This window comes from Idiotropiscis lumnitzeri, chromosome 11, assembly GCF_059441095.1.
Source record: "Idiotropiscis lumnitzeri isolate Australia: NSW breed Sydney's pygmy pipehorse chromosome 11, RoL_Ilum_1.0, whole genome shotgun sequence".
In the NCBI taxonomy this organism is placed as follows: Eukaryota; Metazoa; Chordata; class Actinopteri; order Syngnathiformes; family Syngnathidae; genus Idiotropiscis; species Idiotropiscis lumnitzeri.
Genome location: NC_142401.1, coordinates 10,620,230 through 10,643,601, shown reverse-complemented (window position 1 = coordinate 10,643,601; position 23,372 = coordinate 10,620,230). Strand labels below are relative to the sequence as shown.

General features: G+C 39.8%; 4 protein-coding genes across 7 annotated transcripts; 2 read left to right on the top strand and 2 right to left on the bottom strand.

The window, feature by feature from the left end:
• The first annotated feature begins 470 nt into the window (after window positions 1-470).
• LOC148327338 (zinc finger protein Eos-like) lies at window positions 471-7,569 on the top strand. Of its 3 annotated transcripts, none has more exons than XM_088308903.1 (8): window positions 471-587; window positions 1,300-1,440; window positions 1,516-1,623; window positions 1,698-1,934; window positions 2,409-2,576; window positions 2,658-2,807; window positions 3,928-4,059; window positions 4,488-7,569. In XM_088308903.1, exons 2-8 carry the CDS (start codon window positions 1,401-1,403, stop codon window positions 5,339-5,341), a joined length of 1,689 nt encoding a protein of 562 aa, XP_088165029.1. In that variant the 5' UTR covers window positions 471-587; window positions 1,300-1,400; the 3' UTR covers window positions 5,342-7,569. The 3 variants fall into 3 exon arrangements, with proteins under 3 accessions (XP_088165029.1, XP_088165031.1, XP_088165030.1); XM_088308904.1 differs by having other exon boundaries at window positions 485-587; window positions 1,382-1,440; XM_088308905.1 differs by lacking the exon at window positions 3,928-4,059.
• A 62-nt stretch (window positions 7,570-7,631) lies between these two features.
• Window positions 7,632-10,030, bottom strand: LOC148327337 (small ribosomal subunit protein eS26). Its single transcript, XM_088308896.1, has 5 exons — window positions 9,981-10,030; window positions 8,780-8,879; window positions 8,003-8,180; window positions 7,785-7,915; window positions 7,632-7,712 (listed from the first exon to the last, which is right to left on the bottom strand). Exons 1-5 carry the CDS (start codon window positions 10,028-10,030, stop codon window positions 7,677-7,679), a joined length of 495 nt encoding a protein of 164 aa, XP_088165022.1. The 3' UTR covers window positions 7,632-7,676.
• Window positions 10,031-10,141: 111 nt separating this feature from the next.
• fkbp11 (FKBP prolyl isomerase 11) lies at window positions 10,142-13,755 on the bottom strand. Its single transcript, XM_088308020.1, has 6 exons — window positions 13,393-13,755; window positions 13,249-13,311; window positions 11,191-11,278; window positions 11,055-11,088; window positions 10,887-10,957; window positions 10,142-10,391 (listed from the first exon to the last, which is right to left on the bottom strand). Exons 1-6 carry the CDS (start codon window positions 13,495-13,497, stop codon window positions 10,183-10,185), a joined length of 570 nt encoding a protein of 189 aa, XP_088164146.1. The 5' UTR covers window positions 13,498-13,755; the 3' UTR covers window positions 10,142-10,182.
• Window positions 13,756-15,756: 2,001 nt separating this feature from the next.
• On the top strand, window positions 15,757-22,396 carry LOC148327335 (ADP-ribosylation factor 3). Of its 2 annotated transcripts, none has more exons than XM_088308023.1 (5): window positions 15,757-15,809; window positions 18,849-19,070; window positions 19,144-19,254; window positions 19,338-19,462; window positions 20,596-22,396. In XM_088308023.1, exons 2-5 carry the CDS (start codon window positions 18,923-18,925, stop codon window positions 20,755-20,757), a joined length of 546 nt encoding a protein of 181 aa, XP_088164149.1. In that variant the 5' UTR covers window positions 15,757-15,809; window positions 18,849-18,922; the 3' UTR covers window positions 20,758-22,396. The 2 variants fall into 2 exon arrangements, with proteins under 2 accessions (XP_088164149.1, XP_088164148.1); XM_088308022.1 differs by having other exon boundaries at window positions 15,799-15,869.
• Window positions 22,397-23,372: the final 976 nt, after the last annotated feature.

The window sequence follows — 23,372 nt, the reverse complement described above, 5'->3', positions numbered from 1 at the left end:
AGCAAGGGTGGGCAAACATTTTGATTGGCGGGTCCCAATGGGTTCTAAAATTTGACAGAGGGCCAGACCAGGAGTAGATGGATGGAGTGTTTTGGTAACCTAACCTGATCGGAGAAAAAAAAATACATTTAATTTTAATGAAAGTGAACAAAAGCATTACAACAATACATGTCTTTGAAAAACCACATGATTTAGAAAATAAAACATTAACAAGGTTTATTCATTTAATTTTTTTCAAGTTCGGGCGGCCGGATTAAAACGTTTAACGGGCCGCATGTGGCCCCCGGGCCGTAGTTTGCCTAATTCTGTAATAATAACTGTCACGGTCCCTGAGACGCAAAAAAAATGTACTGCTAAAATTGTATTGTATGTATTTTTATTGGCGTGTTCACACGCGCAAAAATATCAGTAGCGTGATTAGGGTTGTGTGCATATAATTATTAATATTTATGAGGCACTCAAAATTGTGACCGGAAGTAGTCTGCCGCGTGGGTTAGTGCTGCCGGCTGGGGATGTCGTCGTCATAAACCCAAACATAGCAGATGCAAAAACCGAATAACCTCAATCGTCGCCCTGGCAAGGCATAGGTAATACCACACGTCTACGGCGAGTGGACTCATTTAAATATCGGTCGTCATTACCTGACTCGAGGAGTGCTTGTCCTGTTGCTAGCCCATAACTGGCCCAGCATAGCTTTCGGCGAGGCTGTGGGTGCCATAGCAACCATTTCGGAAACATTGGCTGCTGTGGTTAGCGTATAGCGGGCTAAATATAGCATTTGTCTGTTTGAGAACTTTGTCACGCCTGCCAACCATCCACATTGCACTGTTAGTTGTTTCACTTTTACGCCACGATTCTCACTGAGCGAGCGTGACAAATACCAACGTAGTAGTGTTGATTTTAGCTTTCTTGGCTACACGTTTGCTTTAAGCAAGATTAGCTTAGCTTTAGCCGCCAAGGCCGATTGGTGATTTTGCTGTTAAATTACACTAAACACATGAATTCCTGAATGTTCATGATGTGAACTGAAGTCTAAATGGATGGCACATGAGTATTCGATGTTTTTTTTTTTTTTGTCAGTGGTGTCATGAGATCTGTGAGTGAGTCGATCAGCTGATCTGGAGATGTTAATGTTCGAGTTAGCTCACGGGTAGCTGCTAGTACTGCTGCAGCAATTGGACGAATAATTTCTCTTTAATGACGTATGCCCCCCTCACCATGTTTTTTACCGTGCTTAAGTCAGTAGGAGACAATTTAACATTTCAGTGTCATGGCTTGACTCATTGCAATTTTCTCCAGTTTTGTAGATGGACCAAGTGTAACATCATTCGCACACATTTGCTTTTGGAACAAATTCATGTGGACATAATTGTCATTTTAGTATTGGGCCGAAATCTAGTATGGACGTTGATGACTGCAATGGCCAGTCTTACATGTCAGGTCAGCTATTTATTTGTGTATAATTTCAGCCCATAAGTAACAATGGACATTTAATCAAGTCTTGTGTATCTTTAGTTAATAGTGGAGACTCTTCAATGGAAAGAGAGTTTTCTGGGGGCCTTGGTGGTCCGACAGTAAGCACTCCAAACAGCAAGGAAACCTCCCCTCATCGCTCACTTAGTGGTAAGTGATAAATACTGATCACTTTATCCTGCTTTTCAATAGAAAAAGTTGGACTTCTTTTTTCACCCCTGTAGCAAATTCCATTAAAGTAGAGTTGTACAGTGATGAAGACCCCGGTCCGAGTAATGACGATGAGCGAGTGGAACGTGTAGAGGAAGCAAGTGTGGATCAGGGAACGGAGGCGCCTGGTTACAGGGAGCTTGTCAATCATGACAACATTCGACTGCCCGGTGGGAAGCTGAAGTGTGACATCTGTGGAATGATCTGCATTGGACCAAATGTTCTCATGGTGCACAAACGCAGCCACACAGGTAAAGACATTTTTCATATGTGAAATACCTTTCTTTTTGTGCGGGCACATCTGACATAATTGTGAATGTCGAGTTATTTTAAACACATGTAATGTATGACGAGTTTTTGATTGTGAATAGATTAGTTTGTAAGGTTGATGGCATGTATGGTGTCTATTGCTGCAAAAATTAACATTATTTATCCAATTAAGTACACTGTGTTAAAGTTATTCAACTGCTAAGTCTGCTGCATTAATTTTTGTGTATGTATGCAGAACTTAATTTGGAGCTTTAACAGATGCAAATTCTTTTTCTTCCTGCATTTTGACTAATTACTGACTCTGGATTGGTGAAATTCCCTTTTTTACCCTCCGGTTAAAGCAACTACATTGGAACCTCAAATGCAATACGTTCTCCTAAAATTTCCTAATTAATTGTTCAGCTCTATCCACGTCTATGCTTTTCTAGTTGATAACAATTAGATCTTTTGTGCAGGTGAACGGCCATTCCAGTGTAATCAGTGTGGTGCCTCCTTTACTCAAAAAGGAAATCTGCTCCGTCACATCAAGCTGCACTCGGGAGAGAAGCCCTTTAAATGTCCTTTGTGCAGCTATGCCTGTAGAAGAAGAGACGCCCTTACCGGCCATCTTCGCACTCATGCCGGTAGGAAATATTTAGGCCGAATAAGTGTTTTTTTTGTATTTGTTGGCAAAAGTAATGCCCTCCTTCCACTTTCTGCTCTAGTATCCTCTCCAACTGTTGGGAAGCCATATAAGTGCAGTTACTGCGGTCGTAGTTACAAGCAACAGAGCACTTTGGAGGAGCACCTGGAACGCTGCTACAACTATTTACAAAGCGTGGAATCCAAGCAGCCTAATAGCGCTCAGCATCCAGGTGATGATTTCAGCAGTTTGAACCCACTGCTCACCTGTTTTCTGAAGCTGAGCCATAAATCGGTTGTCATCTCCGCCCTGTGCAATGATGTCATTTTCAGTTAACATAAGTGACAAAATGGCCGTCGCCTGAGATGACTAAATCTGTTACTGCTTAACACATTCCACAAACACAATTTTAATCAGACTGCCATGTAGCGACTAGTGGGCCTGCATAGAACATATTCTTATGAAGAAATTTTTTTGGCTTGAATTCCCCTTTATTTATTTTTTTTTGTTTACCTGCTAATTTATATTACATATGGAAAGCGCTTTGTTACAACTCAGGCTATTTTGAAATACACTATATAAATAAAATTGTGTTGTATTGTATTTAATTTATTTTAATGTTTGCACGCAGAGGTAACATGGCATCCTATTATACCCATCAGACTTTTTTTTTTTTTCTGTCTTTTATCAATGTATTCCTTTTGAGTAGCGCCACCTAGTGTTCCGTCTGAGACCCCACATAACTAAAATGCCTTGTGTGACAGGCTACATTTATGTGAAATGTGTGGCAAGACTGTTCGGAAAGAATGCATTGTATGTCAAAATGTCAGTCAAATTGTTCATCTAAATATATATTATTTGAGTGAAACTTGTGCATTGTTCAAGAAAAGTTTGTTTTTGAATATTTGGGTAAAACAAATCATTTTAATTACCATTGTGAGGCATAATGGTTTTACGAAGTTTCACCACTCAGTTTTGGCAAGTGCTCAAGTATAAGTATACTTGTGGTAATAGTGCATCCTTAATAAATATATCAACCGGTGTTGCAGTCCTTTTCAAAATTATGCAGAATAAAGTCACTAAACAAGGAGAAGAAGGAAAATACTTTGCAGAAGACCAAATCTTCTGAACTAATTCCTATATTTGAAAACAAAAAATAATTGAATATTCTGACTTCTAGAGATGGTGAATTTTGGTTTTGGGTCATTAGGTGTAAACTGAAATCATCAAAATGATCTACCCATCCAACTGTTTTTTCATACTGTTTACTTTTAATATTTGGGTTTGAAAACCTAGCTGGACTATTTAGGATTTGTGACCAGAGCAAATGTTATATATTCTGTGTTTTGTAGGAGAGGAAATTAGGGAGATGGAGTACATACCAGACTCCCCGCTTCATGCCTCCTCAGACAAGATGACATTTGTTGATCGGCTCGCCAGCAGCGTCACCAAACGTAAAAGATCCATGCCACAAAAATTTATAGGTGAGCATTTGGCCTCGGTTTGGTGAGGTTTCAGAAAATAGCCGCTTCATGTTTAGGCCTTAACACAAAAACAAACTTTACGAACAAGGCTCACAGATTTGACTCAAAGCAAAAATCTGGATGTGCTATCGGTGTTCCAGTTACTTCGCTAAATTCAAAGCGACCAGAAATTATTGTACTTGACTCCAGCCAATATATTTTGGGTAAAGAAAACTTCCTCAAAAATGAAAACAAAACTTTGAGATAAAAGATTGTCAGAATTGACATACATCAAATCTTGCGACACATCTGATTAGTGTTAGCTTAGGCCCGCAATGATACATTTCCGTATTGATTTTTTTTTTTTTTTGGAGCACACCCTTTGTGTATTTTGTGGCAATGGCATTTTCCACATTTCAGTGTAATCCGATGATCTTTTATAATTACAGGACAGAAGCACATACATCGTGGAAATGCACCTTACGAGCCAAATGCTGCTTTGGACAAAGATGGAGAGACACATCCGGGAGACTTGGAAGACCTCCATGTTCCTGGAGGAGAGTATGCAGGCAGTGGAGGAGGAGGAGGAGGAGGGATGGCGGACACCCTGCAGCCTCTCCATCTACCCACCACTCACCCTTCGTGTTTATCCGAACTCAGATCGATGCACGGCGCTGCGTACACTCCCGGCGCTCTCGGCCTGAGGCTGGATTGCATGGGGCCCGGCGCGGGGATGGGTGGTGCCAATGTGGGGAGAAGGGAGGCAGCGGAGGGTCACGAAGACCTGCCCGTGGGTCGGAGTCAAGCAACCTCCCCTAGCAACGGTTGCCAGGACTCTACGGACACGGAAAGCATGCCGGATGAAACGTGCAATAACTCGGCTCCTGGCGCGACCCTTCACAGGAACAACGGGCATCATCTCCACATCGCGGCTCCTCCCCCGCACTACAAGATTTGGGAGGGACACAGCCCCGGTCACGCCAAAGATAGGGAGGTGAAAAGAGAGGACGGAGGTCACCACGCGCCTCCTTCTTCTAGCCTCGCCCCGATGCCCAGTTCACCTACGGCGCCCTCATCCACCTCAAGGGAAACTCTGCGAGTGGTAGACGGCGAAGGGCGGACGGTGCGCTGCTTCCGATGCGACCATTGCCGCGTTCTGTTCCTGGATCACGTCATGTTTACCATCCACATGGGCTGCCACGGATTTCGCCAGCCCTTTGAGTGTAACATCTGCGGCCACCGGAGCCAAGACCGCTACGAGTTTTCTTCTCACATCGTCCGCGGAGAGCACATCCTGGACTGAGGAACAGTCCCAATGAGCTCGACCTGGCTCGGTTTGGTCTGCACAGCACAAAGTAAACACATTATTTCTCATAATGCACTTTGAAAATGTCTTTGAACACGCACTTTCCCATCCACACGTGTGCCTTGCGCCCAAATTCAGGATTCCCACCTGATGCACATACTGTGGTTGACCAATCCGACATGAAAACTCTCGAGCACTTTAACAGATTCTTCATCCAAAAATGTCAAATGTGAAGACCTCCGCCTCATTTGAAGAAATAGCCCTTAAAAACCTCATATGAGCATTCACTATCGAGTTTTTAAGTGCAGACCAAATTAAAGAGCCAGGTCTAAGTTCAGGAGATGTTTTAAAAGTTGTCTGTGAATCATAAATGCACTTTGTGTTTTGTATCAAGTGGTGGGGTGATGGAAGTGAGTGTACGTATGTGAGATGCCCTTAATTTTCTGGAGGTAGATAGAATGTCTTAAGTGTACAATGAAGGCCTTTACTTGGATGACTTGACTTGTTGTGTTATGTGTCTGTTGTTTTTAATCCTTATGTTCTAGAACTGCTTCTGTTGCACTGATATTTACTTGAGTAAATTAAACTTGTTTTTATAGAATACATGCACGAGCTGCACATTTCTCTAAAAAATATGAGGAAAAACATCACTGCCGCTGAGGTGGGAGAATTTATGATCTTATGTCAAGAAATGATGACTTGGTAACTATAATCTGGTTGTATTGTGCCTTCCCTCCATTCATTGATTCGAGCTAAAGCTGTTATAGAACCTTCAAATTCATGAGTTGCCAAGGAATTAAAGATCTCAAGCTGTGTACGTAGATGTGGGCAGGATTTCGAAATCTAATATGCACAAGAGAAAACTCTCCCAGTTCTATCGATGTAAATGTAAAATATGGCAATTTAGGCACGACAACATTTTAAAAGATTGATGTGGATGGCACCGTATTTTTTTTTTAAGAAAGCCTTTTCAATCGTGTCTTTGGTGGTTATATTAAGATGGTTTTGAAGATTAAAAAAAATGATTCTGACTGTTCTTGCAACTGTCAAGCGATACTTTGCAAAACATTAAGCACAAGCCAAGAAATGACAGAAGTAACATTAAAAAAAAAAAGCTGTCTGAAACCTCAGAAATAATTATCAATTTGTGTAGGCAGTCTCACATGTCCATGTACTTTTATTTTCTTACCATTTTGGACAGTGACCTCACAGAAACCCAATAATGCTGAAAATATTTCTTTGTCATTGGTTACAAAAAACAAAAACAAATCGACATTCTGCTGTTATTGTAAGAACCATTTGGTGGTGTTCGTTTGTAAGTAGAGTTGGCTAACGGCAAGAAAAAACTGTTTTGCTTATTTGGTTTAAATAACTGAAAATGGTTATGTACCTTAATGTTTAAAGGTCATGTGTGGACAATTTGAAGTTGGTTTTATTAATCATAGATGATTGCACAAGTGCAGCAGTCAAGCACATTTCCAAATGGAAGACAAACTAAGGGTTCACTAATCATCATTGAAGTTAGCTTGCCTTATATTAAAGTGATCTGACTGTTGTACTGAGAAACATGTTTCAAATCCTTAAAAAAAAAAATCCTTGCTTAATATATACGTTGATGTAACTAATGGAAGAGGCCCATGAGTGACTTCCGCTGGTTTGCTTCCTGTATGTAGTATTTTTTATATTGTGCCTTCATTCTTATAGTTTTGCAACTATTCACCCTGTGCTACAACAGTCCAGCTTTGTGATTTGCTCACCACCAGCTTTCCCCTTGCTAGAACCACTTTACACTTTTTACGATCAGAGGCCCATAGGATATAATGCTGCCGCTAAGAGCCAAAGAAAACTCCCCGCAGATGCGAAACTTTTCCTCACTTTAAATGTCAAAATAAAATTTACATATAAAAAAAGCACTCATTATAACAAAACACTCCAAGCGATATCAAGGGCATCTTTTGCATTCAGTGTAGGTGGTGTAATTGTACAACTCTAGACTTAATTCTTCAGCCTATGATGCACGTGCTACCAACGCTCAGCCTACAACTACACGTTTAATGAATTTTTTTTAAAAAGCTGTTTTTGTAAACCTCTCTCCTCCTGTAAATATACTGAGATTGCTTTAAGTTACTGCAAACTCTTAAATGTATCACAGTTATGCATTACACTACTTTGATCTTAACTACTGTAAATTTTGTACTGTAAGGATTTACTCCAAATAAAAAGTCAACACCTATTCTCTTTCTTGTCTTAAGAGTAAATGACGCAACAGATTCAATCAACAACTTGGAAGATTTTGTGAAGACATTTATTCCTCAGGTGTAAAGCATATCATTTACATGGGCTTTGCAGGAGCTCTTGGTGGACCAGCCTAAAACAAAAACAAAAGTTAGATTTGGTGTTCGCAAAGTATAAAAAACATTTTTTTGTAGCGGTTCCTCACATTGGGCCTGAACCTGGGGGGCGGTGTACGATCTTTCCTGGCCTCACAGGAGCGGTTCCTCACCACTTTACTGTGGATGGCGCAGCTGACACAGTAGTGCAGCTTCACATAGAGCTTGGGCAGAACATAAGCTACACAGAAGACAAATGGGGTGGGAAAAACCACATGAGCAGAGGAACATCTTGTGCCATTCTTGAGAGATAAGCAAATGCACTTACAATCAAACACACTGGCTTCCGAGATGTCTCTCACGGCTGCAGCCTCCACAATGTTCCTGATGACAAATTTCTTGATGGCCTTGTCCTTGGGAACGCAGCGGGCACAGTTGGTGCAGCGGATGGGCTGCACATGCCCACGGCCCTTCTTGGCACGACCGTTATTCCTTCTCTTCTTGGTCTGAAATGCATAATATACATATATTTATATATGTATATATAAACACTTCTATAATATATATATAATTACATTTCGTTCGAGGTCCACCTATGGTTATTCACTACCCAGCACAGTTCACTCAAAATACATTTAACAGTTTCATTGTACATATTCACCATCTACAAGAGTACACCCACATCTGCTGCTGCGACAGCAACATGATTTAGAGTCACGACGGCAACCGCGCTCTAAAACTCCACAGACAAAAAACAACCTGCTCGAAAGGAAACTTTGCACTGAAATGTAAGAGAAAGAACGCAATGAGTTTTAAAACCTTAGAGAGTTCTATTTTCATACGTCACTCAAATTCGTCTCGTTAGATTTCGCATTATCCGCTCGCACCCAGAACACATGCACGGCCATGTTAGCTCGCTAACATCGAGTATTTAGGCCCGGACACATTTTCAAACGTTTTAATGTGCTTTACACCACAATATAACACAACGGGGTGGGTCATTGTGATGTTATTAACTGCAAATGTTCAAAGTAGAGTCGTTTCTCGGCAAATATATCGGTTTATATCTTTTTTTGCCGAACGACTAAGGTGGTAGCGAACTCACCATGTTGCACGGGAAGCTAGAAAGAGGACCGGAAGAGGTAGTACCGCGAAAAGTAGGGCATTTCCGCCTTGCCACAGGCACCAAATTATTGTTCGAGAAACTGAGAAAAAATGTAATTGGTGCGATAGTTTTTATTACTGATAGTATATTATTTTTTAATCTATTTATTTCAATATATCATAATTTTCAAACGAAATGAAAATTTTGTTGGTGCGGAAGGATATTAACTGCGTGCGGCGCATGCACGTAGCCACGCGTAGTTGTATTTTTCTCCGAGGGAAAAAAAATAGTGCCGATGTGCAACAAAACCATAAGCAGTTGGTGAATAACAAATGTGTTATTTAGTAAATATGCCTATATTAATACATGTGATATGATATGATATGATATGATATAATATAATATAATATAATATAATATAATATAATATAATATAATATAATATAATATAATATAATATAATATAATATAATATAATATAATATAATATAATATAATATAATATAATATAATATAATATAATATAATATAATATAATAACAGCTGAGTTGTCAGACTGATTTAACATTTCTGCATAGGTCAATTACTGTGAACCAATTCAATGCACCAACCAACATGAGTTTAGACCATACTTTTAAATCTGACAATAAAAAGTGGGGGAAAAAACTCAAAACTGTGGGGCTAATACATAAAGACGTATCAATAGACAGTTTTAAGAAACAAAACCTGCTTTACTCTCTTTAATGTGACAGCCTTTCAATCATTTTTTATTCCTGAATAACTTAATGTAATGCTCCCCCAAGCAATTTAACAGCAGATTAAGTTGTGGTTTTTAAAATACTACTCATAGTACTGCAACAGTTTTTTCACATTTGAAGTATGTGACCAACATCTTAAAAGCAAAACACAATAAAGACCAAGACACCCATATTGGAGGGTTTCATGAGAACAAAGATTTAATTTTCCCCATCTCATAATAGTTTCGCTGACACAAGTCTAAAAATGTGGTTGTCAAAGCGATAGTGTAAAACACATATCTAAAAAAAGGCCTAATTGTAAATTGTTTGAGCACAAATCATCAACCAATATGACCGGTTATAACTCAAAACATGCAGTCCAATAAAACAATAATTCTGGGATTAGAAGATCTGTTGTCTGTGTCTGTTGAAATTTGGATGTGTTGCAGTTTATTCAAGCTCACGGAGGCTGAAAATCTGTCAGAGATGCAACATCTACAGGCAGTGTAAACATCAGCGTCACTGAAGCTGCTTACTGTACAATCAACACCCGTTCAATGGAAAAGATGTTAATTACAGGTATACCTTTACAAAGGGATGTTATACAAAATCAACACAGAGAAAACACATTTTTAAATTTTATTTAAATAGTTCTTTGACCCGTCCTTATTTCTTCTTGCTCTTCTTGTCCTTTGCCTTCTTTTTGCTTGGCTTGGGATCTTTGGCCTTGTTGTAGAGGTAGAGTCCCACCAAGCCGAGCAGAGTGGGCACCAGCGCCAAGCACACAAGGGGGAAAACGTCGTTCACCATCTTTTGCAAAGGCGTCTGCTGTGTCAGTGAGATCACCTCCACCTCAAACTCAAGGGAAGCGTCGCCTGGGGCACATTGGGAGCAACATTGTTACTACCATGCATGTTGTTTCAAATGATGGGATTGAAGCAATCAGTGGGCGCGAACAATAAAAAATGTGCTCCTGAAAGGACTTCCATAATCCCCAAACACATGAAAAACAACACAACTGCCTTTTTTTTAATAAAGGAGTATTGGGGTCACACTGAAAAAATAAACAATGTTAAAAAAAAAAAAAACCTCATTGGTCACCTAAACAGCAGCACCAAAGCATGTGAACAGTCTCACGTGTGGAATCTTACCACAAGTTGGATATTCCATAAAGAAATTGAACTCTATTATCACAGTACTTAAACTTCAATCTGGTCAGTGATATGAATAAATAAGCCTCTATCATAGGATGAAGACCTCCAAACAAATTGAATTTAAAATCAAGTTAACTTTACTTTTTACAAAACATCATACAAATCATTGTATAGAATTCATGTAAGTAAAATGCATGCATTTTGTGTGCTCTCTACCTGGAATAGTAGGAGGGTAACCTTTTTTCCCATAGGCAAGGTGAGATGGAATTGTGGCTTTGATTTTTTGCCTTAAAGAGAGTGGAAAGGCAAAAAAAGTAACAACTTAGCATGTGCTTTATAGACTCCATCATTAAGCCTAATTTCAATTTAATTTTTTTTACGAACCCTTCGCACACGCCGATCAAGCTTTGTTCCAGACCTGAGAGGAAACAGCAAAACAAAAGACATGTAAGTCAGTGCATTCATGGAATAGTAGCGTCCTTCAATGCACACAAATCGGTGAATTTAGCTTTTAACTAACCAGAAATGACAGTCCTCTTCCCCAACTCGACAACAAGAGGGTCACGAGACAGCGAGGAGTCGATGACCTTGCCATCCATCAGTTTACCCTGGTAAGAAGAAGACAAGCATTGTTACTGCTTCAAAGTAAGTACTGTCGATTACTAGATAGATGCAATTTCCTTTATAACAGTAGTAGATTTGTTCTGTAATTTGTCAAAACAAATCTTAGAGGAATGTTTTACCAAAAAAAAACTCTCAAACGTTTTAAACCACAGATGTTAATGTGATATAGTAACTTGTATTTGTTCATTAGCTCATATTTTTTCATGGCTTTAAAAAGGTTTTCCCACCCCGTTGTGAACGCTGACATATGCTGTCATCAAGCTACAATGCTGGTTACAATATAACAGAATTCCATCGGTACCTATAAATACAGAAACAATATGACAAACAATGAAAAGACAGATGACACCCCCCCGATACAACATTTGCAAAGTGTGTGTGTGTCTTCACGTCAGTGTTGAAATAATTTGCAGTTCTTTCTCAAAAATGAGCATTTCCTCCTTTAAACCTCAGCGATACAGATGTTATGCCAGCTCTGCAAGATCGCTGTGAGTCAAAGTAAATGTAACGACAGGTAACTATTTGAGGTGAGTCATTTTTCATTTCATCTTATTTCATTTCTAGTTAGAAACACAGCACAGCAATGGCATGATTTATGAGTTGAATTTGCTCCACGACCACGCTCGTAACTTATATGACCTGTATCTGAAATTATCTTTCCCTATTGAAATTAATGGAAATATCATTATTTTGTTCCAGCCATCCAAAAATACAGACAAAATTATGCATCATAATTTTATTTTATGTCCTAATTTAGTGTTTGCTACCTTCTGGATTGTATGCTTGAGCCATTAATACATAGAAACATACTACTGTACATGTTGGGTTGATGAAAAAACACAGAAGCCCATTGCAGCTAATCTGCAGGAATGTCGTTTTTGCAGCGGATAAAAAATATATTTGTGTGAGTATTGTATGTCTTGCTCCCGTTTGTAATTAAATATAATTAGTTTAAATGTAATCAAATATAAGATTTAGAAGGTTTATAACTACTTATCAATGCTAATTTTGTAATTCTATGAGATTTCCCATTTATATGTAATAATTAAGATCGCGGATGTTTGTAAGGTAAAGTTTATGTTGTTTGATTGAATACACAAAATGTAATTCTTTTTGTTTTATGTTTCTTTTTGCAACTTCAACTTTAAGTGTGAATAAACATCTTAAAGGGGAATCAAGTCAAACATTTTCTTGACAATAACATTTTCTAAGCACGCCCATTAATCTAAAGGTGGAATTCTGATTAATATTTGCGTTTGTTGAATACGAATTAAACAGACAAATCCATCAGTTTTTAATCCACGTCAGGGAGCGGCCATTTTGTCACATGCAGTCGATTGAAATTTACGTCACAGTGCTCAAGGGCTCAGGTAACGACCAATCACGGCTGACTTATATTTCTGGATTTGGTCATGTGACGTTCGAAAGCTGAGGCCCTCGGCACTGTGATGTCATTTTCAGCAGGACATTTCCAGAGAAAAAAAAAAATAATGGATGACTATTACGTTGATGCTACACATGGGCTTGTGGTTCTGAGATTTAAAATGTGAATGTCGGCTCTGTGCCTTTCTGTGCACCACTCGTGTGCATATAGAATGAATGAATGCAACCTGATAATTGATGAAGAAACATTGACATAACGTGTTGATTGCATTAGTATGTAGAATCACATTGAGAGTGAGTGCGCGCGCGCGCGTTTGTGTGTGTGTGCGTGTGTGTGTGTGTGCGCGTAGCGCGGTCAGACAGCCAGCCTGGCAATGTGAACGCGTGGATGAGCTGCTCGTGTTATTGCTGACGTGTTACACACAAGGGCCCCCACACTCTCACGCCACACTCCATCAGATGACCACTATCGCGTAGCCGAAGCTTGGTTGTCGCATTAAATACACGTAGAGAGCATATTTGGCTCGAATGGTATTGATTATAAATCGCGTGGTGCTTTCGAGTGTCTTACCGTGTAGTGGATCTGCAACGTGTCCCCCATTGTGGAGAGAACGGAGCAAGTTTCGGGTTTCAGCTTGGGGAAAATAGTTGATCGTTAGTATGGCTTTTGTTCAATGCATCCTTAATGTTGCATGGGACATCATTTTCCACCCACCAAGGTCTCCACCTGCACCTCCTCGGCTGCATCGTCGTCGCCCCGCACAAGTCCCCCTGTAAATGTGAAAGCTGCAAGCAGCAGCAAAACAAAGCTGCCCTGCATTGTGAACTTCAGCGGGAGGTGAAAAAAGCAGACGTTAAAAAAAACAATTTCCGTTGAATCCGCGAGCGAATTCGTCTGCCTGGTCGTTCAGGTGAAAAGTGTCTGTGCTCCGGCTAATGCTGATGTGTTAAAAAGCGTGCAGCGATAAGCTCTCGAGCTGACCGTGGACGTTGGCCCCCGATACTTGGCTCAGTGGGACGAACCAACCTCAGACCTTCCGCTAACATCACATCTGCACGTTAGCACAGGGCGCGCTACTCCTGACGTACGCTCGGGGGCGCTGTGGTGTTCCAAGCCTGCCACGTAGCCTCTTTTAGCCACCCTGGCCTGCTGTGCATTTCGCATAAATGCCTGCTGCTGGGTCAAATTAGAATAAAGAAACTGGGAACTAGAGTGGATTGACTCTACTTTGCTTTTTTAAAAATCTCATTAATTATTATATAAAGTTCAGTACATATTAATAATGATTTAAGAAAATATACCAGAGCTATAGATTTCTATTTTTCATCTGTAGTCCTATAGACCAGGGATCACCAACCTTTTTGAAAGTGAGAGCTACTTCTCGGCTACTGATTAGTGTGGCGGGCTACTAATTTGATACTATATACTTCTGAAACAACAAATTTACTCAAATTACCTTTAACCTCTTGTGGGCTTAAAATCAGGGGATGTCATTAATATTTGGCAACTGTGGGTTTGTGAATCCATTTGAGACTTTTTTGTGATTAAGAGCAATGTAAATAAATGTAATTTGACTTAATAGTATCAGTAATTGTTTAAACTGTATTGATATTCATCTATGTGAAGACACTGATCATGTTATTGATTTCTCACAATATTTAGGAAATGGAAAAATACCATATGCTACAGTATTTTCTAAATCTCTGTGAGTGTTCACGTTTTTAAATGACTACTTCTAAAACATTCCTAGAAAATAACAATGTCCCATTACTGGTGACCTATTTTTAGACCAGCCTTGAGGGCTATTCATGTGGTCCTCGCGGGCACCACGTTGGTGATTCTACCCTAGACAAGTTGGCGCCTGTATATTGGGGTTCACACCGGTGGACGAGTGGGTATCCTCCCTCCTCCTTTGTGTGTGTGGACGGCTTCTGACTGCTGTTTATACCGGTGCACCAAACATTTCAGACACCGGCAGTAAGGGATGCCGACAAGCTGAAGTTAGAGTTCTGTCTGGCTTTTTTGGCCCGTGGGACTCCGGGCGCAGCTGACAGATGCTGACTGGCCAAGCCATGGATGGATAGTATTTCCATACTTGGGGGGGAAAAATCTATTCATTAATGAAAAGCATTGACGTGTGACATGTGGAATTCTGAAAAATCAAAAAGCCGGCTGGTTAAAGGAATGTAGTTACAGGCAGAGTAAGCGTACGTATGGTTTGAAATCCATGACCTAGCTGCCATATGTTACAGTTAAAATGTGACTTTGTAATTTTTATGGGACCAGGAATAATTTAATACAAGGGTCACCAACATGGTGCCCATGGGAACCAGGTAGCAGCCGGAGATCATAAATAGCCCGGGTGCCTGTTTTAAAATTGCTCACCAGTGATAGGACAATTTTGATTTCCAGGAATGAAACACTGGCAGCGATTTATAGAAATAGAGTGTTACATATGGATATGATCTGTTTCCCAATTACTGTGAGAGATTATTAACATGATCAGAGCCTTCACATAAATGAATACCATTCATTATCAATAATATTATTGAAGGCAAATTAAGCTATTTGTTATTTCAGAAGTGTGTCAAACTGCATTAATAAGTACAAAAGAAGTAGCTATAAGTTTAAGAAAAAGTTGGTGATTCCTGATATAATATAGTTTAGAATATATAAAATATGAATTCCCTTAATAATCATGTGGTGGTATTGCTGATAGATATTATTTGCTGTGTTTTTCATATATAAATAAATACATCTTTACAGCTCGGCAGATACATTGGAATGAAATAAATGGTGTACGTGTAATTACAAATTTTTAATCACATGCTACTATGTTTAAATGAAGGCATATGCAAATTGAGCCAAAATAACTAGGATCACCTGTGAGCCACAAGTGATCAAGGTTTTGGAGCGAAAATACATCAAATAATCTTTGAAAACACATGGTGAAAAGAGCTAAAATATAACTCAAAGCTAATTCTTTGGCCTTGATTCAGTCAAAAAATGAAGAGCTTCACATCTTTTGGAGGCTCGCCACCATCCGTTGAGTCATGTTATGCTCTCGCGAGACTATGTCTAATTAGACCACAGCTCGGTAGGAACTCTCGCGAGACGTCCAAGCGAGCTAGGTAAGTAGTGGCTCCTTCATACTCACTGGCACCCACCGACGATTATTAAGATACGACAAAGTAAGTCCCAGCTGTTGATTATATGACTTCGTGTCGCGTGGTCGGTTTATAGTCTGTTTTCAGCATCACTTTTCGCCGTAATGGAGTCGCTGTAGACGGCCTTGTGACAGCAGGATGCCGGCGGAGCGGGGGAGGTGGTTGAGAAGTGAGCGGATGAATGGAGGGATGGGGTGGAAAGAGACACTTGCTAGCGCCGATTCTCATCGATTCCGCTATTAAAACGGCAATCAACTTGATATATCGCCGTGTAATCTGGCGCATAATTAGGACGTGTTCTTGCGGAGGTGGCGAAATCAGCGACGACTCGCTCGACACGGCGTCGATAATAACGGGAGCGCAACGTCAACGGTTTCGTTTGCGACAAGTTAGCTGGAATGTTAACGACGGTAGCATCGGTGGCTAATGTAGCTAACGTGGGTCACCCTGGCCGCACTCCTTTCATGTGAACCACCGGCTTAACCGAAGCCGAGCTGGCAACCACCCCGTGTGTGTGTTTAAAGAGTTGTATTAAGACATTAACGACAGAAGGAATACCAGAACAGTAAATGCTGGCGTAAAACTGCAACGCGTCTCTTCAGCACCATGGACAGGGCTGTTACTGGCTGTATTATTATTTTATTTCTATACATATCCTTTAGTATTCAGTGTGCTATTTGAACAATGAATGAAAAAAATGATCTGAAGATATTTTCACATGTTCGGAAAGGTGTTGGGGTGCTAATGACAAGTCTGCCTCACAGTTCGGATGATTGCAGTTCAAATTTCATTTTCCCGTGTTGGTGTGGATATCCTTCAAGTATTCTGGCTTCCTCCCACGTCACAAACTCTTGCACATAAGGGTAATTGAATACTCTAAATTAGTGTGTCGCAAGCTTTTTACATTAAATGCCAGCTGTCAAATATGAGTCAGGATTCCATCCCTAGAAAGTAAATTTAAAAAGAGTAAGCCACATTATGCACAATTTCAACTTTGACAGCTTAAATATAGAAAAACTAATTAAGAAACTGTATGTGAATCATTATCAATTTAAAAGGGTTAGTGCTGTAACATTTTAAAAACAACAGAAGATTAAACGCAAATGTGTTGTCCTAAAAAGTTAAACACAACTGAACTTTACTTCATTACGTGAATCTTTCATTTACCTCGAGACCACCAGTATTAGACAGCACACTTTTAGAATCACTTAGATATAGAAAATAGCTGCCTCTTATTAATAAATCACAGAAACCATTCATTATTACATAAATACCTTCCTGCCATTGTCAATGAAATGTGAGCATTTTCATTTTTTAATGACTGATTTATTTTTTTATGACAGCTCTTGTGTTGGATATTACTTGATAGTCCAGTTGTATCAAACGTTCCAAATGGGATGTTCAGTTAATTTCAAAGTGAATTAAATTGTCTCTGTCTCACACTGTCACCAGCATAAACCATTTATTAACCTATAAATACAACGTTAATGTAACATTTGAACATTTATGATGTTCAACGAGTCCGGGGTGTCGTCCACATTTTGCCCGATGTCAGCTGAGAGGTGAGAAAATGAATAGCTGTTATTTGTAATGGGATTAATCAATGTTTTTGAGGAACAGCCTCATTCCCAGCCCAAAGCAGGTGTTTTAGTTTGTATTGTGGCTCAATTGGGAATTTTAAAATGTTTGATTTTCAAGGCAGCCTGAGAATATAGGACATTCAGCGTTGGTTTACGAGGGCCTTCATTCAGGCTAATGTTTGTGGGAGGAAAAATAGAAAGAAGCTTTTGAACAGATTGTTCTGCAGCCCGGAGGCATGGCGCTGACGTGCCTCTCTTCCACTCACTATGACCATTGCCGTGGGCGATGAGTGGAGCTCGTTGCGTGTGTCTCGTTGCGTGTGTGGAATGTTTAGAAACATGAGCAGAAAGTGCACCTGCCTGACTGTTTGACGGGGTGGTCATCTCTTTGTTTGAACACCTTCATTGGTGATACAATTGAATAAGATCCAATACAAGAGATGCATCAACTATCGTGTCTTTGAAAAGATAACAAGAGTCATTTTTTATCAACACTGCAGCAGGGGTAGTACCAATATTCTTTTAACAAAACCATATCTCCAAACTATTTTCATTTATTCTTTAAGATGTACTCCACAAGGTAATATTGCTTGTTCTTGGCCTTTTGTGTTTTTGATAGTATGAAGCTTGCCGTGACATAGTAAAGCTTCACACTGCTTAATACTATTTGTGCCACAGAATTATTTAAATATCAAATACATATACATTTTAATTTGACCTAGCAGATGCTAATGTTACTAAACTTATTAAATACCACAAGGCTTGAAATAACTTTTTTTTCTTCGAGGAACAATTTAATCAATGACTGTAGACTAAAAAGGCCTCACAGTGCCTAAGGGCTCAGCTTGCAAATGTCACATGACCAAACCGGGACACAGGTGAGCCGTGAAGGTCGTTACCTGAGCCTTTAGGCACTGTGAAGTCATTTTCAGTCGCCAGCTAGAGCCAGCTGGCTTGTATCCACAGCAGTGCCGTAACATTCAACAATACATCTAGTTTCAAATGTGCTTGATCCAAGAAAGCAAAGCATGGAGAGTCTCTGTGACCAAACTGCACGGTTACAGGGAATGGGATTTTCGATCATTGCCAACAGCTTCTCATTATATCCTCACACTCGACTTAGTTTTGGTTAAAACGTGGGTCAGAGTTTTCCCAATGCAGATTGTCTAAAATGTGCAGTGCTCAATTGACATTGACATTTAATTTTCATCACTGACAACACGGTGAAGTTGTTTTTTTTAACTTGTTAAATAGTAACACTGGCAAAATTGGAAGTCAACCACCATCACAGATGGAATTCAACTCTGGAGGTTACTCTGTATTTTGCCCGCCTCACTCTCCTCTCAATTTGTATGTCTCATCAGTTTGTGCAGGGGTACCAAGCGCTGTGGTAAGTGACTGTACATTTTGTTCTTTCATTTAGCCCTCCGTAACGTATCCTGTGCTGGAGACGTTGCATAAAAGGCATCTAGAGTCGTAACGAAGCCTCTCTGCATCATGGGGAACATTTTTGGGAATCTGTTGAAGAGCCTCATCGGGAAAAAGGAGATGAGGATCCTGATGGTGGGCCTCGACGCTGCAGGAAAAACTACAATCCTCTACAAGCTCAAACTGGGGGAAATAGTCACCACAATCCCAACCATCGGTGATTAAAAGCAGCAAATGTTTTCATGCAACTTATTTATCGTATGACCTCACGTGGCACGCTTTGTTCTCAGGTTTCAACGTGGAGACGGTGGAGTACAAGAACATCAGCTTCACTGTGTGGGATGTGGGTGGGCAGGACAAGATCCGCCCACTCTGGAGACACTACTTTCAAAACACACAGGGTGAGCTGAACAGAGCAGTACGCATCATCCCCAATGTTAGAATCTTATTTTATTGACGTTTTTTCTTTATACCGCCCTCCCAGGTTTAATCTTTGTGGTGGACAGCAACGACAGAGAGCGTGTTAACGAGGCGCGAGAGGAGCTGATGAGGATGCTGGCTGAGGATGAGCTGAGAGATGCGGTGCTCCTCGTGTTTGCCAATAAACAGGCAGGCAACATTCACTCATATACACCTCCACAATTTAATGATGTCCAATACATGAGCTGTGGCAAAAAAATCTTCTACTACTCTTCAATGGGTATGTTGAGAAAATCCTACAGTACAAGGTGGGAGTCACACCCAAAACCTCTCGATTGATCTGCAATGCAAATGTGTTTATTATCATAAGTAATAATGTAAATTATTTTGGAGTAACCTGATTTTGTTTGGAAATTATACAACCATAAAGTTTAGTATATTAATATTATTATGTATTATTATTAAAATCAATTCATACAAATAACGCACTATTGGATGCATAGAACTCTCTGGTACCAATAAACATCTTTGGGTATGATAACAACCTCTAAAGCAGGCGTGGGCAAACTACGGCCCGGGGGTCACATGCGGCCCGTTAAATGTTTTAATCCGGCCCGCCGAACTTGGAAAAAAATAAATGAATAAACCTTGTTAACGTTCTATTTTCTAAATACTCTGGTATGTCAAACACAGGTTTTGTTGTAATGCTTTTGTTCATTTTCATTAAAAATTAAATGTATTTTTTTTCTCCGATGAGGTGAGGTTACCAATCTGGTCCTGGTCCGACCCCTCTGTCAAATTTTCGAACCCATTGTGGCCCACCAATCAAAAAGTTTGCCCACACCTGCTCTAAAGTAATTATAATTAGCACAGCAGTCATTGATTTATTACAACCAATGCAACTTGCGTTTATAAAGTAGTTACACTGTAAAGATGTACCTAATGATGTGTCCAGTAACTGTATTCAACATTTCATCCTTTTCTTTCCTGTTCCTGTTAGCATTTTCATTCTTTCAGCCCAAATTAGCAACCAAGTCAGAATACTGACTGCCAAGATTGCGCTAACTGACGACAGAGATAAGACAGCTCACAACTCATTCATGCTTTTTATGAAGAATGTGAAAGGTTAGGGTTGCTAAAGTTTGACCTAAAACGTACAGTAGTATTCACTTAATAGCCCAAAAATGTAATTTTACAGATTGTGTTCCACTCTGGAGCTTCCCAATTATTTCTGATCCAGCCATAATATATATTTTCATTAGATTGTTCTGAGATGCTTCCTGGAAAGAATAATCCACTTTATAAACTGTTCCCTCTTCCAGGACTTGCCCAACGCCATGAACGCGGCCGAGATCACAGACAAATTGGGTCTACACTCCCTGCGCCACCGTAACTGGTACATCCAGGCCACCTGCGCCACCAGCGGCGACGGCCTCTACGAGGGCCTTGATTGGCTGGCCAATCAGCTTAAGAACAAGAAGTAAGAAGTCAGGAAACGTCCGGCAGCCACAAACGTCCAACTTTTTTTTTTCTGCATCATTGGAAGTGTTGGTTAGAAGAATTTGAAGGAGATTTTAGGCTTTTGTTTTCAGTCTGGCAGTGTCTGAGCCCGGTTTCAACCACACACACACACACACGCACACACACACCCCCACGCACACACACACACGAACCATAAACAATCACTCTGGCATGTGCTTTTCTTGTGTCCACCTCTTGTCTTTCGGTGCAGTGTGTCATATATTTGTTGGGTCACGTGAGTCCACCACGGCGGGGAGGGTGACCCGTGTTTGTTTTCTCATGAAGGCTCATGCTCAGTTTGTCTTGTATCACCTCTCCTGGCGAGCTGAGCAACGGCCACTATGGGAAGCTGTGTGAGCATTTTATTTGATTTCTATCTTCAAGTCCATGTAGTAGCTTGCGCTTTGTCTGCACTCTTGTATGCCGATGTGCATACAGCTCTTGTCTTCCTTTTTTGGGGAGTTTTTTCTTTTTCAATATGGAAAAACGTGACTTAAAATAATTTGTATGATTATTTATTTTATTTTGCTGATGTAACAATTTTTCTCTTTGGGGATTGTAAGAGTAAAAACACTGTAACTCAACATTCTGCTTATGCACTGAATTTTGCTGGAGAGGACAAAGCGTATGAGTACATGGACGCCAGGCTGGATATTGAATAAACACTCAAACAGCTTTCCACATGCTAATTTATCAACACTCTTTTCTTAGTTGTGCGTATTCGATCTGGTACAAGATGAACATATTCTCGTCGCGCAAGGCCTTTTTTTTGGCGGCAACGCTGAAAAACACTCCTTGCATCTAAAATGAGTTCTTGTTGTTTGTCGATTGGTGGGAAGGTTCCGTCATTACAACCTCATAACCGTGTTTACTGAATGTGAATATTAGGTGTGGCTGTAGAAATGGCAGCTGCGTACAGTATATTTATTTTACACAAAGTCATTTATTTAAGTGATGTGTCAGTATAGGAAAGAAAGCAGGGTAAAGCGGATCAAAATGTGGGCACGAGCGAACGAATGATACCAGCAGGCTTCTGTCTCGTAATCGGAAAAGATTTTGTCTGCGCCGTACAAGACAACAATTATACTGTAAGTGTATCTGTGCATCTATTCTATGTTCAACCATGTGTTTGATCATTTGGGTTTTGTGGCCTTATATGTAGTGGCGGCTAAAATTGATTTGATCTTTTGCTTCTGAATATTTATCAGGAATAATGTATGGATTATTTTTCTCTCTTATGCTGTCAAAACAGGTTTGTGCACTGTAGTTTGAGATGATTAGGCAAAGGTTTGTCTTGCTGTAGCTTCTGTTTTGCCTGTATACTTGATCCATATTTAGTGGTAGGTCTTATTTGTAAGGGTGATGGGGTGGGAGGGGGCAAGGGTGTATTAAAAAAAAAAAAAAGAACAACAAACTTAACATGTGACCACGTCAGTTAAACGAATGCAAAAAGTGAAGAACCCATTCTGTACCGTTGCAGTTGCACACATAGATGACCGTGTTTCAGTGCTGAATGCATGGAGACTAGACATCTACAGTATGTGATGATCACTTCCTGCTGTATCACAAATAAACCCATTTTCTGGAGGACCAGTCTCATCAGCTTCGACTCATGTTACTTGTGCAATTGATCATATTTCGTACTTGAACAATGGTAAAGAATGTTAAAAAAAGTACCTCACAATCAAAAATGTGTTTACTAAATGTTCTAAACAGATATATGGAGCCCCTAAAGTGACACAGGTGATTTTTCCCCCACTGTTTCTGATTCTTAGCGCATCTGGTTATTATAATAATAATAATAATAATTATGTAGTAAGAGATTTAATACCACTATATTATATTAAGGATTAGGTTTAGAAACAGTTGGATTTTGTTTCTGAAACGTCACTGCTATAAATTATAACTCGTATTGTGCAAGGTTTTAGAGGTCACACTTAAAAACAACCCTAAAAGGAAAGATCTAAAAATCCTGATGTGCTTGGAAAAAGAAGGAAAATCTTTTTTTTTTAAATCAGCGTCTAGAATACATTTAGGGAACACAAAAAGGTATCTGCGATTAAAATTCGTTTTTGACGAGTGTTATTAATTAAGAAATGTTTTATGATGGCAGTAGGAGCCTAGAGCAAAGTGACTCACATTATTGGTTGATTATTGATCGATTTTGCTACCACGCATCGTTTTTAAAAATGTAGTTTATATTTTGGTAAGACAGCACTTATGAAAAACGGAAAGCAAGTTACCTCTGTGCCTCTGCACCATTGTGTTGCTGTGACAGACTCCTACCGTTAGAGGGCAGTCTAACACTACAACAAAAATAACGAGCTAGAAGAGCTTATAACCCATTTTGTTTTTCTATATTATTATTAATAGGGCAATTTGAACTCACTTCCAAATACTTAATAAATATGATGATAACAAAAAAATTAAGCCTCCCTCGTTCTGCTTGGGGACTTCAACGCTCACGTGACGTACATTGACGATAAAGCAGGAGGTGCCTTTTTGTAACGTGAAATGTTTTTACTTGAACTTTTTTTTATTATCTTTGTTGAATTTTTAGTCTGGCTTTTAAATCGTT